Consider the following 17364-nt stretch of genomic DNA (forward strand, 5'->3'; position numbering starts at 1 on the left):
AAACAAAAAACCCTACCACCACAAGCAGCACTTGTCACAAGCAGAGGCACCAAAGCCCGAATAACAAACAACTGTCCTCTCCCTGTGTGGATCAGAACTGAGGCACACTGGTGGTAAATTTCACCTTATTTAAGAAGAAGCCGCCTTTTCAATCAGCTGTAAATGAAATAATGACAATTTACAGCAAGCATTACTGTACTGCAGTAGATCAGTCCCAGGAATACTGCACCACTGCTGCCTCTACTTGGCTTTATAATTATGAAAATCTTCTGTTTTCATTACAGTAAATCTTACACCTCACAAAACTAAAATTAAAGTATATAATATTTACATAGCATCTGAGATCCTCAATGCATTTTATAGGCATAAGCAAATCCTCACAACATCCCTGTGAGGTAGGTAGGTGTTAATGCTATTTTAACAACACAGTTCTAGCAATTTGCCAATGGCCACAGAGGATCCAGTGGAAAAACATTAGAAAATTAGAGGAGCCTGGCTCCTACTCCTGCGCTTATATTCATCAAGCTACTTCCATAAAAAACACCCCTTCTTATGTAATTATTTAACCAAACCTGAAATTACTTGGAGTGTTTTACAAGCAAAATGCTGCAAATTTGTATTTTTTTTAATACTTTCACAGATCACAAATTAGAATTTGCTTTCCCTTTTAAAGAACTAGATTTTAAATGGACAACTGACTGCTCTGAGTAAGCTTGTTTTCTAGAAACACATGGCTTAGATATAAAGGGATTTGCCCAGGTAAACACTGGGGCTTTAGTGAGTTYTACTCACTATGAAAGTGGTAAGCCAATTAAAACTCCTCTCTTCCAACTAGTAGGATTTGGACATGCTGAGAAAACAAGTTTCTCATTCCTGAGAAAAAAGGTGAGCCCTTTACCACTAAACCGTGAAACACTAACCTCTGGGCAAAATGTAGCAGATTCTGGTGGTAATTCAGTGAAGCTAATTAAGGCATAAATGCACGTGAAAGTGGAAATTTCATGCGTCCAGTCTACTTCTCGCTGTCCCTGTTTTTTCTGTGCTTTCAAGAAGGTCTTGAATTTTACAATTAACTCAAGGGTCATGCCTGTCAGCATTGAAAACTATAAGCTGAACAACAGAGAATTACTTTGCCAGCATTAGAACTATTACAATGGGGAAGGAGCTGGCAAAATGGGAAAGAAGCTACTTAATTTCTAGTCTCGGAATGAAAACCCTAGTCCATAATCYGTTTTAGCAAGAAAAGTCTAGACAAATACATTTGTTACAATTATATCATGCAGCATTTATAATTCGGTTTGAATTGCCTTTTTTATTCCTTCAAAAGCCAGGTGCATTTTTAGAACTATTATTCACTTTGCACAGTGAATGGAAAAATCAATGGAACAATGCTATAAAACTTTCAGAAGACTTATGTGGAGTCAGCTCTCAGTGTTCACTACAAATGGTCTAAGAGTCTTTCCTGTGGACCTCAGTGTGCTCTCACATCCAGATTTTAGAGCAATTAGATGTGTAGAATATCACAAAAGGTTTTTTTTTTCTTTTTTTTTGGTAGGGATACAGAAGCAGTCATCAAGCCAGCAGGAGTATGAATGAACAGGACTTATTCCCAGAAGCCTTTGCAACCATTTCATGGATGTCACTAAGTAGAGACATCTTAGCATTTGCTCTAAAAGAAACATAAAATGGCATGGAAAGATCCCTGTTGAATATATGAGAATGAAATAAAAAATAAAAAAACAAGAAAGTGCAACATCAACCAGGAAAATTACAAAAAAAACCAAACCCTTATTAGGACAGTTTCCCTTTAACATATAATATTAATTTTAAATGAAGGGCAAATTAAATTTTTAAACCACCTTTAAAACTAGTCTTTGAAAGCAAGTGTTCATACTTTAGCTAAAGTCTTGATACTCAAATGATACTGTGTCTCTGATTGTTCCAACACAATGGGCCTGACAAGAAAAGTAATGAGTATTAACATTACTTTGCCCAGAACAAAACTCAATTTATGCTCCCATTCATCACAATATGCAGGAGGATTTCAATACTTAGAAGTTAATAAATATATTTAAATAGTGAGCCAGCTTTAGGCTTAATAAAACAAGAGTGACAGAGCTAGTTATAAAAGAAAGGATGACTGAGTGTATCAGTTACTCAGTCTGACCCAAAAAGCRGAGTATTTGCTATGATCTCTTTGAAGACTTCAGTCTAGATATCTGACACCAAGCACATCATAACAAACTAGCAGCTCCTACTGCTGCTGATGTTCCCAAGCTTCAATGACCTTCATCTGAAAAAAATGAGGTTTTAGAACTGCTGCTGCATCCAATGTACAAACTCAGAAAAACTTCAGAAGCCGTTTCAAAAACATAGCAAATCCCAATTCAAAAAATAAAAACTCAGCCATCACAACAGTTTGTAACAGAATGACCTACCAGGATCATYATATTTTGCACAAGTGCACAGTTGAGAAGTCCTTCAAAGAAAAGTACTAGAGTTTCAAGAAAAAATTGAGAGCAATACCCGTGTTCTAAAATACTATGCAAAGAATCTTAGAAGAAGAAGTTTTATGGTCACCCTGTAATGTGTAAATCAGCCCTCGCCCAGTTTACTCATTAATTAAAAGAGAAAAGTGTACTAAAGAGGTGGCATTTTTGGCCTTGTGGATCCATGCTTGAGACACTTACGGATTTAATTAAAAAAAAAAAAAAAAAAAAAAAAAAACCCAAAAAACAAAAAAAAAAACCAAACAAAAAAGAGTCTTAGATCACTTATAGCACAGTATTAGAGATTTGTGTCTGTTGTGAGATTCTGGCTATTGTGAGTAATTTTGAGATGAATAGCTGAAGAATGGCACAGAATTGCAAACACAAAGYTATACATAGTCATATAAAGGTGTATACCAGACTTTTTATATAAATTTTAAAAACACATGGGAAATTTTCAACAGCATAATCTAGCAGAAACCTTAAACAGAAGGGYCCACTTCTGCCTCTGTATATTTCCACAAAAATAATTTTACTAGACATGCAGCATTTGTGTTGCTTCCGTTTCCTCTGGCTCATGACAGGAGACAAAGCAGGCCTTGCTTTCATATTCATGTGCTGCTGTCCCTTGTTGGTTCTGTATATGCAGGGCACTATGTTCTGCTATGATAAAAGCTAAAGTGCTGATATAAAAAACCAAGCAAGAGCAGAGCAGCTGGGAGAGCTCTGCAGAAATGGGGCCAGATTCAGCAAAAACAAGTCTCCTACAGCACTAGACTTTCCAATTACCCTTCCCCACTGGAGTCAAACAACATGATGCTTGAGTAAAAGGGTTTGATGCCCCTGTGCTAGCATAATTATTTTAGCTAATGCCCCAACATTACAAAATTWGCCAGTAATTCACAGCTTCTGGGTTGTTATTGCTTAAGCAAACAGTTCAGTGTAGAAATACATTGTAGTTGCGTGCAACCCAGGTGAGAATCAAAACAGATACTGAAAGTAAAACTACACATGAACCTTGCACTGGACACTCATTCCAAAATGACAAGTCAACACGAAGGGCTGCAACAGGTATGCAGCTGCTCAGTGCCAACATCCTAAACCAACTCTGAAGAGTCAAATCTTGCCTTAAATTTCTTACCTAAAGTATATGAGCTTTTTTTATTTTTTTTCTTTTAAATTAAGGCAATGAAATGGCTACAATTCCTAAAGTTCATTTTAGGGGAACAAAAATATACACCTTTTTTTTCCTCTGAACTTTAGGCAGCAGAACATAATGTAAAAATCTGCACTGCATTAAACCTGCAATGTCAGATTGATGTAGAAAAACAGAACTAAACACAAGTTAAAATACCATTTGGTTTTTCTTCCCCACTGGAACACAAACTCAAACTTTAAGAGAGGAAAAATAAAGCTTAAAATCAGCTAAACTGTTTAGAGCTTTATATGTATCTGCATCACACTCTAACATGATTTTCTGGGTAGAAATCTGTATATTTATACTATCACTCATCTTTTAAACCAGTGCAGGGGGAAAGGCACTGCATTTATTTCATTGTGCCCATATCTGTTTGCGCATAAATGGAAAAAAAATTCAGTTCAAATTTTCTGTTCATTCTCTTCCACACCCAAGAATGACAGATTGCAGCTAACACATAATAGCAGAAGCTGATTCAAAGTTGACCTCTCCTATTCCATGGTGTTATGTTCAAACTTCCAGGCTCTCTAGAATCTGAGATGGCTGCAAAGAACCCAGAGACAGGTACAAGATTTAGTCAGCATTCAGCATTTCTCAGTGCATTTTGCAGAAAGGGTCTAAATTAGGCATAGAGTTTTGTTGTTTATTTTACACAGAGAAGTCCACCAACATTTGCCATAAATTCTTCTAAACTCTTTAAGAAGGCCATCTTCTGCTTACGGTCCAGTGTAGGAGGAGTGCTGCTTGCAGTAAGCTTGTTGAAGGCATCCGCTAACCGCTGATAAATTACTGGATCTTGTTGAGTTGATAGCAATGTTTCAACTAACTCTGAATATTCAGCCTGTTAAACAAACATTAAAAAAAGATACAATGTATAAAACTTCTCTCATCAGGACAACATCCAGAATAAAGGCTGTGACAGAAAAACATCAGTACCTTTCCACCTGTCCTCACAGCCTTYCACCTACCTCTAAACCAGATAAAATCCTTCATCCAGGCTGGGTTTTTTAGTAAGGYTAAAGAAGACTTCAAAGCAAGGTACAGTGCTTTGCAGTGCAGAGTAAGATGACAATTTTAAGGCAAAGGGCCTTCTGGTTCTTTCTTAGCATAGGTTTATTCCTGCAAATGGGACTTCATTTTCTTGATGCCTGCCCCACGTTCCATACCAATCATCTCCACCCACAGGTTCTCCATTTTCTAGGGTCCCTCCCCTGGGATAGAGAGCTTAGACTCCTTTCTAAGAGTTTGCTAATGTCTTGGGTTGATTTTGTGCCAATCCTGTATTCCTATATTCATTGGCTTGTAATGCCCCAAAAGGTGYCTGCGCCTTTAAATGCAACCCAGAGGAAGGGGCAAGGGCGGCTGGGTTAGGCTTTTGCTTTTGCAGCTCAGCCCRCTTTGGAGCTCAGCTCGTTGGCTTTTGCAGCTGAACTCGGGGCTGTGGGAGGTCCTTGCTCGCTGCGTACAGCAGAGTTACACTGTTGCCGTGTAGCTAGCTCAGGTTTGTTAGCTTGGGCAAACCGCTTTCCCTGGACAGACTCCCTCTGYGGCTCCTGTGATTCTCCTTCTGGTGCAATTCGGCAGCTCCGTATCATCCTGGACTCTGGAGGAAGCCAAGCCAGTGACAGAAAAACACACCGAACCCTCTGTTTCATCCACAGTGAGGATTGCCACCAGGTTGCCACCAGGTTGCCACTGGAGCGGCCGTGTAGACTCTTTTCTTTTGTTTCTTTTTCCCAGGGACGGAGCCGCCATTTCCTCCGCACCATGTGGCCGAGCGGTTTGTAGGAGGAGGGGGCCGCATGTGCTCCTGAGTTTTAAATATCTAACAGTTACTTTTTATCTGTGTCCTGTGGGCACTGTGTTTTGTTAATAAACTACTTTTATTTTTTCCCTTCACTTTTGCCCGAACATCTGTTTCATATTGGTGGGAAAAAGTCGTCAAATTTTTCACTTCAGAGGAAACATTTACTCTGTAACATTTTTCTCTGAAAACATTGTCTCAAACCGAGACTGCTACTCACTCTCATGCTTACTTAGACAGAAACAAAAGACAAAGAAACATTTCTAACATGACTAGAAGGACACTGCCAAGGGCACATACCTGAAGCAAGTCCAAAGGGTTGGGAGCAAGAGTGAAGGATACAGGAGCCAGAATGGCAGTTCCCTCTATTCTACCCATGAAGGGTTGAGTGAGGGTAGACACAGCAAGAATTTGCCACCTGTGGGTGGTATCAGAGGGCACTTTTCTCTAACATGTTCACAAGTCCCTCTTTGAGGGATAAGGGCTGCTAACAAGAGAGAGGATCCATAGGACAAAGTGGTTTAGGACCATCTTTGCTAAAGGCTTACCAATCTGGCAGGAAGGATAAGGGCATGTTGAGGGATGGTGATAACAACTTGTAGATAAGTACAGGGATGGAAACCAAGAGTACTAAGAACACAAGGAAGTGTGATTGGTTTAAAAGTGTTCATCCGGAAGGATGAAACAGGGTGAAAGGAGGCCAACCTGAAATGCCTGTGTAGAAATGTGTTCAACTTTGGAAACAGAAGGAGCTAGAGCTCCATGTGCTGGTTCGGAGCTGCAACATCACTTCAGGCACTGATATGTGGTAGGACAGGTGACATGACTGGAGTGTTCCAAGGGACACTCTTTAGAGCTCTTTGGGGAAGAAGAGGACAGAAGATTGACATTTCYGTGAAAAGGCAGCTCAAATTAAAGATTTTTTCTACAGAGTGGGTAGCAATCGAGTTGAACTTTTATGGATTATAATCAGAGGAGGAGCAGTAAAGATGACATCATGGTGGGATCTTGTTACAAATCCCCAGAACAGGGCTTTCAGATGACTRAGTCATCTTTAAGCAACTTGAGGAAGTTTCCAGATCAGACTTAAAGACAATATCTCTCTAACATTTGCTCAAATACCAGATGGGCTACCCAGGGATGTGAATTTGCATCCGCTATTCACAGCYAGTAAGAGCTGGTCAGGGATGTGGTAATTAATGCTATCCTTTCAGATRTCACTAAATAGTGGAGTTAAGGATTCCAAGGAAAGCAAGGAAAGAGAGYAGCCAAGTACAGAATCGGGGCATCATGAGAGCAGATGTCACCTTATTCAAGACTGGTGGSTGAAATCCTGTGGGAGTGAGCTCTGAAGACAAAAAGGAGCTCAAGAGAGCTGACAGTTCTTTAAGGACAACCTCTTCCAAGCACAAGAATGGTTTGTACAGATACTGAGGAAAGCAATGAGGACAGTGATTGAGCTAAGCACTGATTGAACTCCAGCACGAGGGCAACAAATACAGGAAATAGAAGCAGGAACAGCTAGAAAGGAGGAATGAAGGAACATAATATGGACAAGAACAATGACAGAAAAATGAAGTTCTGCTAAAGCTGAATTTAGCAAAGGACATCAAAGACACCAAACACAGCTTCTACCAGTACTTTAAGAGTAAAAGAAGGAACAGGGAAAATATGGGTTCTACTGGTGAATGGAATAGATGATTTAATGATAGTAGACAAGCGATAAGCCTGAAATAATGCTTTCTCTTGCCTTGGTCTTCACTGACAGATTTTTCCAGACCTTTGTGACTAGAGACAGAGTTCAAGGAAGAAAGGAACTATGCATAGTAAAGAGGACCAACCCAGGGATCTCTTGAGAAATCTTGATGCATGCAAGTTCATGAGACCTGACAGAATCTATCCAAGGGTTCAGAAAGCTGGTCAATGTCATTCATTACTGGCTGTTCTCTWTCATCTTCAAATGACTAAGAAAATAATGAAGCAAGCACTCCTGGGCACGTGAAAGTCACAGGACCCAAGGGAATGGYCTGAAGTTGCATCAGGGGAGGTTTAGGTTGGATATCAGGAAAAGGTTCTTCACYCAGAAGGTGGTTGGGCACTGGAACAGGCTCCCCAGGGAAGTGGTCACAGCACCACAGAGTTCAAGAAGTGCTTGGGCAATGCTCTCAGGCACATGGTGTGATTCTTGGGGAAGGTCCYGTGTAGGGCCAGGAGACTTGATCCTCATGGGTCCCTTCCAACTCAGCATATTCTGTGATTCTGAGAACAGCCAGTATGGATTTACCCAGGTAAATAATGCTTTACCAACCTGTCTTCTTTGACAAAATGACTCCATCTATGGATAAGAAGAGTCCAGTGAATGCCTGGTGTGAGTCTTTAGCAATCGTATACTGGACCCTTGCAATCAAGCTGCAATTTTATTCTCTAAATGGGCAAATTACTACTTGTGTAAAAAAACACATCTGTACCATCAGACTATAAAGGATTGAGACTAATGGCTCATATTCCACCTGGAAGCTGATTCCAAGKGGCACTGAGAGCTCTCATCTGGACTTTCTCCTTAAATATTTAGTCAGTGACCTGGAGGTGGAAGGGAAATTCATCACCAGACATGAGATGAGTGTAACTGAACTGGAGAGTGCAGCCAGCACATTCAAGGGCAGGACTGACATTTACAGACACTCAGGCTGGAGCAACAACCTGACAGGAAAGTCATGAAACTCAACRAAGACAAATGCAAATACCTGCAGCTGAAACAGGCAGACCTCCTGAGGGTCCCCCCTTCCAACMCAAATGATTCCATGATTTACCAGGTGCACAAGAAATAACCACTCTCCTTTAATAAATTACTTCAGGGTGTTTATGAATGCCATACCTGATGCAAACACACTAATGTGTAGAATGCTTCACCTGCTGCWGTTGTCATTTCTGTATTGTGCTTCTGAAGTACCAGCATATCAAAAACCATCTGAAATTGCAAAACAAAAGTAGTTGAGGAAGTACTTTCTACTTTACCAACATTTGCTGCTGAAGGTCATCTTCACTTCAGGTAATAACAATGAACATGTATTTACGAACATCCAAGGTTTGATGTTTGCTTTGTTGCCGCTTTTTTTTTTATTTTTTAATTTAGGTACCAGTAATTTGGAAGCCAAGTTCTTTCAGAAATCAAGTCTTGGCTTAACAACATAAATTCACATCTCAAAGCACTGAAATATGCTGCTGATTTATATCAACTGTTCTTCAGAGAAATAGGGCATCTCTTGTATTTTTCTCTAAAAGCAGCAGATTTGCCAGAGAAATAACAAAAAAAGCCTTTGCTTTTCCGGAATAAAATATGGAACTTTTCCTCAATTTTTGGAGACTCTTATAGCTCACAGAAAGTCAAACTGCAAACATAAGTAAGAGTAATGTCATAATTTTAAGTGGAAATTTAGAAATAAGGCACAAAGCTACATTAACTTAGAAGATACATACAGACAAAATTTTTAATTTTCTCATTCTCTCAGCTTGTCTGGTGGAAGCTTTTAATAAGAAATCCTGAAAAGTTCAATGTCAGTTTGATAAGAAAAGATGTCTTAAGTAAAACTGAACTCTACACAAAATCACAAGACAAGCACATAAGTTCCACAATTACTTTGTTTCCTAGTTAGTAGGAACCTGGTTGCTACCAGGTTACTCCAAAATTCATTGAAGTGGATGGTCCTAAAAGGAAAGTACTGAATGTGATTTTGAATTAAGAARGTATGTAATTAATTTAATATATTGAATAAATGACAGCATTTCCTTTCTTGTTCCCAGCTATGCTCTTTTTCATGTCTTTTCTTTCAGCACTCTACCCAGCTTCCAATTCACGGAATTCTGAAAACTTACTTTTCACAGCTTCCACAGTAACTGCTAAAACTGTCCATCAGTTCAAAGCTCATATGCAGTGCMTGGATATATAAACTGCATTCCAAGAGCTCAGGTCTTTCGTTTATTGGCAATAAGGATTGCTTCCCTCTATGCCTCCATCCTCTTTTGTACTCTAGTCCAAAATCTTCAGTTCTTCATGCCCTTTTTCTTCTTAAAATACCATCCTTTTTTTTTTAGGTAACCGACTTTCTTACCATATGTGTGATCCTGATTAACCAGGACATGATCACTGTTTGGCCTCTGGATGCCACCTTTATGCAAAAAAACAAAGTAACATGAAACATAGATGCCTTACCTTAAGAAAATGCCTCGTTGCTAGAAAAAGGGTTGAATCTGTTTCCTGTGCTTTTGCACACTGCTCTGCTAATGGTGTTACAGCCTCCAGACAGAGCTGGCAAACCTCTGAGCTCATTCTGATAATGGGTGTTAAAGAATTTGAAGTCAGACTTCAATAAATTGTGGTCAAGCTAACCAGTTGACACACTAGAAAATATCTGAAATGCTTATATGTTTCAAGGTTTCTTTTCACTATGAATTAAAAAAAGAACAAATTTAAAAAACACTAGTAAATGGGGGAAAAAAGGRTTCTAACTTCATTATCTTCTTTTAGTAGCCACATGCCCTAAGGTAACATAACCCTCTCTGACATAACATTTTCAGAAAGAGTCCCTTATGGTCAAGCTCATCTGTTTCGGACACGTGCCACAGATTAGTGAAAATGGTACTCCCATTATGAGAGGGAGAGCACATTGGCACCCTGACAGGAAATGCTCTGGAGCCAGCCCAATAGAACAGCAACAATGTTTTGTATTACCAGCTGAGAGACTAATTCAGGAATGGCTTTGGGATACCAGCTGAAGGCTTATGAAGTTACACACTCTGAAATGAAGTAATGGAGGAGGCAGGAATGGCTGCCAGAAAAAACTTACATGCTAAGCTACTTAAAGGCTGCACCCAAGCACTGCAAGTCAGAGGCAATTCAGCTAATGCTGGAATCTCAAAGGACACTACAGTGAAACTGTCAATCCCCAGAGAGCAGAGTAAGGGTCAAATAGTTATATACAAATATTGAAGCAGATATTGATAGAAAAAGAAAAAAAAAATCAATTATATTTTTAACAGGTCCTTCTAAAAGCAACTTAGATTTTTTTTTTAAATGTTCCCAAGCTCTGTAAAGGATACGATGACATCCCTAACTCCAGTGAGTACATTAGGCTCTTAAAGAGGTCCTCTGGAAGTTGTGGAATTTTCTCAGGGAATATCTCACATATGAAAGTGATTAATTTGTAATATTGATTACATAGGGATGGAAACTGTCAAAAGAAAAACATGGAACATTTAGATACAATCACAAATCTATTCTGGCATAATTTTCAACTGTACAAAGACACAGGACTGAGGTTTTTCACTGAAGAAAAGACAATTTTAGCAGGAAACTTGAGTCATTAGAATGGCTACAACTTTATATAAACACAGACACTGTGGTACAATAAAAGAAGATTACTGAAGAGAAACAGTTGATGGTGGCAGTCTGATATCTGCTCTATACAAATTAAAGGAGTTTCACTTCGACATGAGCAAATCCCATCCTGTGGGGTAAAAGCCTCACGAGCATTCAAAGCACAATTGAGGGGCTGCCAGGGTACATCCCTGATCTTGGCTGGATCTAAAATGGATGCAGCCCTGGCACTCAGTAAGTGCTACCGGATGAGAAGGCATGTGAAAAGGAGAAAGCTGAGACACCCTTCAGAAGTTCCCCTGGTTCAAAGTAAAACATAAACACAGTGCTGTCATCCCATTGTTTCATATTTTACTGACAAGTTCTACTGACAAGTTGCAGATGAATACAATCAAAAGCCATCTGTATTGTGAAAACAAATACTTTGAACTAAGGTGACTGACTATGCTTATTACATTTCTGATACTATCAGAAAAAGGGCTCCATGAGCCACATTTCAGGTTTCATTGTTGACCTGCACAGACTTGCTTTTAGAAAAGAAGTTTTGTTTAGGACCTTCAGAAATACATTTTTTCAGTTTACAGTATTTCTTTACAAAGAGTATCTAGAACTATGGAACAGCTATTTGCATTTATAAAATCTAAAAAATGCAACTTATGGAGATGGAATGCATTTAGGAATGAATTCTGGAAATTCATTCCTATAAAGCTTTCATATTCTAGCAGCTCTGTGTAAAAATATACTTACCTTCAGCAGATCTTGTGACATTAGAGGCAGAACTAGATTAACCCCATATAAGACAACATCTGCTGCTGATACAGATCTATTTGTAACTTGCCCAGGCTCATGTCCTCTAAATACTTCATCTGCACAAAAGACAAAAAATACTTTGTATAAAAGGAGGATTAAACATACTGAAGCAACAGACCCATTTCTTTATAATAATGGCATTTTTAAAAATAGGACTAGTCCCCTCTCTCCAAACAAAACTATGAGGCACTGTATTAAAATAGAAACTTAGTGAGTAGAGGCTGTCACATCACTCTATATTTATATGCATTAGGACAAAGCATTTCATAATCACTTGTACCAGATGGCATGCTAAACCAGAACGCTTCAGATACTCTGAGGGCTCCCTTATTACAGAACATTGCATTTGTTTGTAGTAATAGCTGCTTTGTGCCTGCACACATAAACAGATAGTGAGTAAAATATCACTGCATTTTTATACTTTTAATATATATATATATTGTATTTACATACGCTTTAATATCTTTTATAAACAGAAGGAGAAAAAATTAGGAGAGCCATTATAGAAATTTCTGTAGTTCGGATGCTGCCAAGTTTTCTCTAGTTACAGATTGAGGCCTACATTCTCCATCAATGGGCAGTGGCCTTACTTTTATGATTCCTGCATTGAGTCAGCAGCAATATGTAGAAAACTTGCAGTACATTTGATCTCTGGGCATTGCATCTAGGTTTTATTCATATYACTTAGTTTCATGGTAAGAATTTTACAGTGTTTTACACACAACTAAAACCCAGGTCTCAAAGTAAATACATAGCATTGGGTTATCCATTCAGTGAACAAACTSTAAATCTGGTTCTGTACTTGTGTTGTACATGCATGATGAAAAAATAAAATGATGTATTGAATTCTGGAGTACAAGGTTCTTTCTTTCAAGATGTACCTCAGAAAAGCAATGAATATCAAAGCATACTTGGTAGCAAACTCAATCTGTCTGGGTTGTTACATGAGCAAAGCGTACAGAACATGGTGAAATATGAACCATGCAATTGTATTTTGGCTTATTCAAAAGCGATGTACCATGGCTAACTGGCAGAACATGCTCAGGACAACTGCAATTTCAAGTGGCACATACATGTAAGAAAGTAACAGAYTGGGACACAAGAAGGAACCCTTAACTACACCTACAAACCATGTTCTGTGAAAGAGGAATACAGAAGACCCTCACATGATGGAATTTTAATGAGCTCAACATTCACAGAAGTTGAATCCTGTACTACAAGTCTACTACTGCCCTCTTGCACTACTTTATAACACAAACTTTTCTATGTACTTTTTGTTATACACCTGCTGGTACAACATGTTAAGATGACTAGCAACTTTCAGATTTCAACCTGTTTCATACATGCCTTATTTCTTTTATGACAGCAATAATAATTTCAGATGTTAGAATATTGTAAAAAGTCCTTCCTTTGCTACATTGAATAGAATTTCCACATCCTGATCTAGCCAAGCGTAAACTTCAGCTTTCACTTTATATAGACAAGCCCCAAAATGGTTCTTATACTTTAGAAGACAACTTGTGGTTCATCAATTACCAATTCCCTAATACCTGTATCACTGAAATCTATGAATTCTTTTGACAGAAGATTTGTGAGAAGCTCCATAATAAGGAGGAGATCCTGGTACTGGTCTTCTTCTGCTGTAACATCTATCCGTTGTCGACCTAGATTATTCTTGGAATACACCTGGAGCAGAGTTAGGCAGGCCTCATACAAGTTCATGGCTTTGGCCTACAAAACAATGTTACATAGTAAGAAAACTTCCATATGCTATAAGTGACACACTTTGTTTTAAGGTGGCATTACTYGGCAGTCAACACTTCAAGATGGCAATTTCAGTATATGACTACTTTTGTACCAATCGTACACAAAATCATCAAGGAAACAGCCACCTTAGACAACAAGAACACTTACAGCCATATATTGATGTGCTACTGATTTAAAGAGCAAAGCATTACTTTTTTTGATTCCTCAGTCTTAAAAATAATCCAGGCAAGAGAGGCTTGGGACACACTGATACATCTCACTAATCTCACAAACTACATTACCAACAAAATCCCCTGGGGATGCACTTTACTTATAGAAGTTTGGAGCCACAATACACTGTGCATAGCCAGTTTAGAAAGGCAGGAACTCTTCCAGATGAGAAAACAAAATTAGCCAACAGTGCAAAGATGTAAGTGCACTGCACAAGCTCAAAATTTTAACTGTTAACTTCCTGGTATCTATTAATTCCTTGTCTAGGACCAAGGCAGTGTCTATGTATGCATGTGCCGCATAAAACAGTGCTACAATTCTCCCGGACTAGACTTCAGAGAAGTTTGATATTGTTATAAAAAAGTACTCAGCATGGTCTGTCCTCTTCTGCTACCCATGCATGGAGTTAGACTAGTGATGAACGGTGGTTAAATTTGTTGGTAAAAAAACGGTCTAAATGTCCTACTTTTAATCTTTGCAAGTGTATGTTTTAAAACAAAGGAACTCCTTAACTGATGTGTCCATATAGCTTTTCTTTCTCTCTATTAAAAAAAAAAAACAGTACTTTTTATTTTATTTAAGGAATAGCACTGTACACACATTTACACACATGCACGTGCACACAAACACACTCTGCCCCCTCCTTCCCCCTTCTGGTTGTATTTACCTCTCCAAGATAGCAAATTTGTTTATGTGCAACTTCAACAAAGACTTCTATTATGAGATTAACAGTCTCTGGTGTGTTTTTATATACTTCCATTAATCCAATGCAATTATTAAGGAAGTCCATTAGGAAATTGAAGAGAATTGCTACATTATCAATCTGGGTAGCCTCAGCAATGCCACAGAGTGCTTCTAATGTAGCAGTGATTTCTTGTTTTACTTCCTCTTCCTGACAGATCTGCTGAAAGTTTTCTTGGTTTATCACATTCAAGAATCGCTGCTGAAGTGGCTGAAGAACCTTGAAATTTTTCAAAAGAGTCACATTAAGATAAACATACTATTATATGAGATGTGAGACTTAAATAATTTAGCAAACCCTTTGCTTTTGGCATGGCAGTACAAGAATCAATCACTTCCAGTTTCCAATGGCTCGGTTATGTTATTGTCTGTCACATTTATGTAAGCACAAATGGTAGTGAGTAGTGCTTCTCATTGTCCATCACGGCCTGAAGATGGCTTCCAAAATGAGCACCTCCATAAAAATTCTAAGTTATTTTGTAGTGTTTAACAAATGACAAAGACTTTCTCTAGCTCAAAGCATTCAATTCTCTTCAAATCCAGCATTAGGTGAAAAAATGGTTATGTTTCATTAATGAAACTGTTAACATTAATGCCCACAGTTATCTTTGCCATATTATGATTYTCAATAGTGGAATAATTTTTGTCATCATCTGCATTTGGAACCAATTTACAAACTTCCATAAAAATAGATAAATGTTTTCTCCCAATTACTTCCAATTCATTACAGTCTTACTTTAAATCATTAATTTTGTAGCTCTTCAAATAAATGCAAGTTCTTCTCTGAAGGTCAATGCTTTACAAAGTCATGTTGTGCTTCCTGATGCTATTTCATCTACATTCTAGCACCAGTCTTTCTGGTATTAAATATCTGAGCTTTAATAGAGGCACAAAGAKGTGGTCAAGACTCTTCATTATGTTCTACATCAGCTTTTTACTTAGTCATTATTATTAAGTAATAATTGAATAATCATAACACCACAAAATTAAAATGAAGGAAAAAATGTCCCAGTGCAGGGGAAATTTTTAATCTTCTATAGTAGTCTTTTTCAAACATATTACTCTACTGTCTGCTTCACAAACCCTCCAATAAATTGTTAGTGGTTTCTCTTAAGTTTGAGATATTTTAGATACAATTATTGACCATCAAAGAGAGAATAATTTAAAAAATCATCACTATTAAATATCAAAATATGTTACACAAATTGATTTTGTGCCACTGTAAAATTCCCTGAACTAACTTGTTGTACTGCTTGCTTAAATGGAGGTAGTAGAAGTATCAAAATAGCTTACCTCTGTCCAGTATTGTTGCTTTGTTTCTGTATCCATATGAGCAAAACCTCCTAGAACTAAAGCTTTCATTAATGTTCTCTGAACAGAACTAGACAAATAGTGCAGAGGAGGGCTTCGCCTTGCAAACTGTTTAGCTAAATTCCACCAGTTTTCACATTGAATAACTAAGTTTGCCCTAAAAGAGGGAAAAACAACCTCATTAAAGACTTCACAAAATTGTATGAATCGAGCACATCAGGTTTCTAGCAGCTGACAGAAGTTTTTTTGTTGCTATTTTTAAAAAATTCCTTTATTTTGAGGCTAAATCGCCTTTTGATTTTCATCTTACTAGCTCTCAGATTTCTAAAATATGTACTCTGTAAATAGATCAATTCATACAGGAGAAAAGCAGGGAAGTGCTTTAGTTTTACACACATACAGACAGAGTTAATGGACATACTGCATGGATTAAAAGCTTAGTCTCATTACATCATAATAAAATAAGCAATTATTCCAAAACTAGCTACTGTGGGGTTTAATGTTTTTTGAAAAAGAAGACTCCTCAAACATTTAAAACCCTCAAACTTCAGAACAGTCTCTCTGTGAATATATGATTGTATGTATGATTGCCTGTATAATTTCATGTCAGCTGACAGAAATAAAACATTCAAGAATTTCTAGCCTCACAGTTTGGAATACCAAAGAAAACTTCTTGAAATTTGTCTGAATCCACAAAATCCTGTATTTTAAAAAAAGTAAGGTTTACAAAACACATTTTCTACTGGCTTAGCCAGTATCTGAACTCTCATTCAACAAAAATTAAGAGCAACACAAAAATCCTTGCAATAAGAGTGGAGACCAGGAGAGTTTTCCTTTCTCACTGTTTAAGAGTGAGGCACAAAAGTAAGGGAAGGAGAATGCACTTCTAAACAGTAATAAAAATTAGGTGATATTTTGTCAAATACAGGTCTCACTACTCAGCTTGTCAGGCAAGTTTATTGTGTTTTTTCAGTTATAGTATGTTACTAAAGTAATTTGACTTACAGAGACATGAATATGAAGCACCCTACATCTGGATTACTTTGGCCAAAAAAGTTTAAAGGAAGCAAAAGAAACTTTCTGACTTCCAGAGGTATAGCAACTTACCGCTCTCTCCTTTCCACTAATGTTACTAGCAGTTGTACAGTATCATTTGCAAGGTCCTGCTCTGAACTCCATACTGCCAGGTTACTGATCACTTTTTCTAAAAGGTAACCCACAATCCATTGGGAACCCTCTGTATCAGCACCAAATGCTGTACTAAATGGCAGACTTATCTATAAGAAAAGCATTAAAATGAGTAAGTTTTACAGAAGCCAAAACCCCAAAGCGTATGGCAATCATTGTCAGCAAATTCTTTTCAGGCTGTCACTTCTTTCCTACTTAAATTACACAAGTGTTACATAGACAAAGGCAAAGAATACCTGCAATAGAAAAATCTTTGCCAAATTTATCTTGTGATTTTAAGCACAACATCTACAACAAAGGAAAGCTTAAATCTCATTACAAAATCAGGTTTCAGTATGACTAGCTTTTAAAGCCAATGGAAGTTCAAAAGCTTTAATAAGTAAAAGATCCCAAAATCACCTCCCAAAAGTGTTTCCATGAATTTAAGACTTAATTCCTCAAAAGTCAGTGGTAAAAATTATTAGAAATTAAC

General features: G+C 37.8%; 1 protein-coding gene across 2 annotated transcripts in view; it reads right to left on the reverse strand.

Annotated features, from left to right (window-relative positions):
- Positions 1-2735: 2735 nt before the first annotated feature.
- XPO4 (exportin 4) overlaps positions 2736-17364 on the reverse strand; it is a 75368-nt gene continuing 60739 nt past the window's right edge. For both annotated transcript variants that reach the window (XM_057368514.1, XM_057368513.1), the window contains 9 exons: positions 16812-16981; positions 15687-15861; positions 14320-14613; positions 13226-13406; positions 11613-11731; positions 10589-10719; positions 9702-9819; positions 8367-8459; positions 2736-4528 (listed from right to left, as the gene is read on the reverse strand). In XM_057368514.1, coding sequence (XP_057224497.1) covers positions 4331-4528; positions 8367-8459; positions 9702-9819; positions 10589-10719; positions 11613-11731; positions 13226-13406; positions 14320-14613; positions 15687-15861; positions 16812-16981 — 1479 coding nt within the window. In that variant the 3' untranslated portion in view covers positions 2736-4330. The remainder of the gene's footprint in view (positions 4529-8366; positions 8460-9701; positions 9820-10588; positions 10720-11612; positions 11732-13225; positions 13407-14319; positions 14614-15686; positions 15862-16811; positions 16982-17364) is intronic.

This window comes from Malurus melanocephalus, unplaced genomic scaffold (genome assembly GCF_030028575.1).
Source record: "Malurus melanocephalus ecotype Western Australia unplaced genomic scaffold, MMel_1.1 scaffold_93, whole genome shotgun sequence".
In the NCBI taxonomy this organism is placed as follows: domain Eukaryota; kingdom Metazoa; phylum Chordata; class Aves; order Passeriformes; family Maluridae; genus Malurus; species Malurus melanocephalus.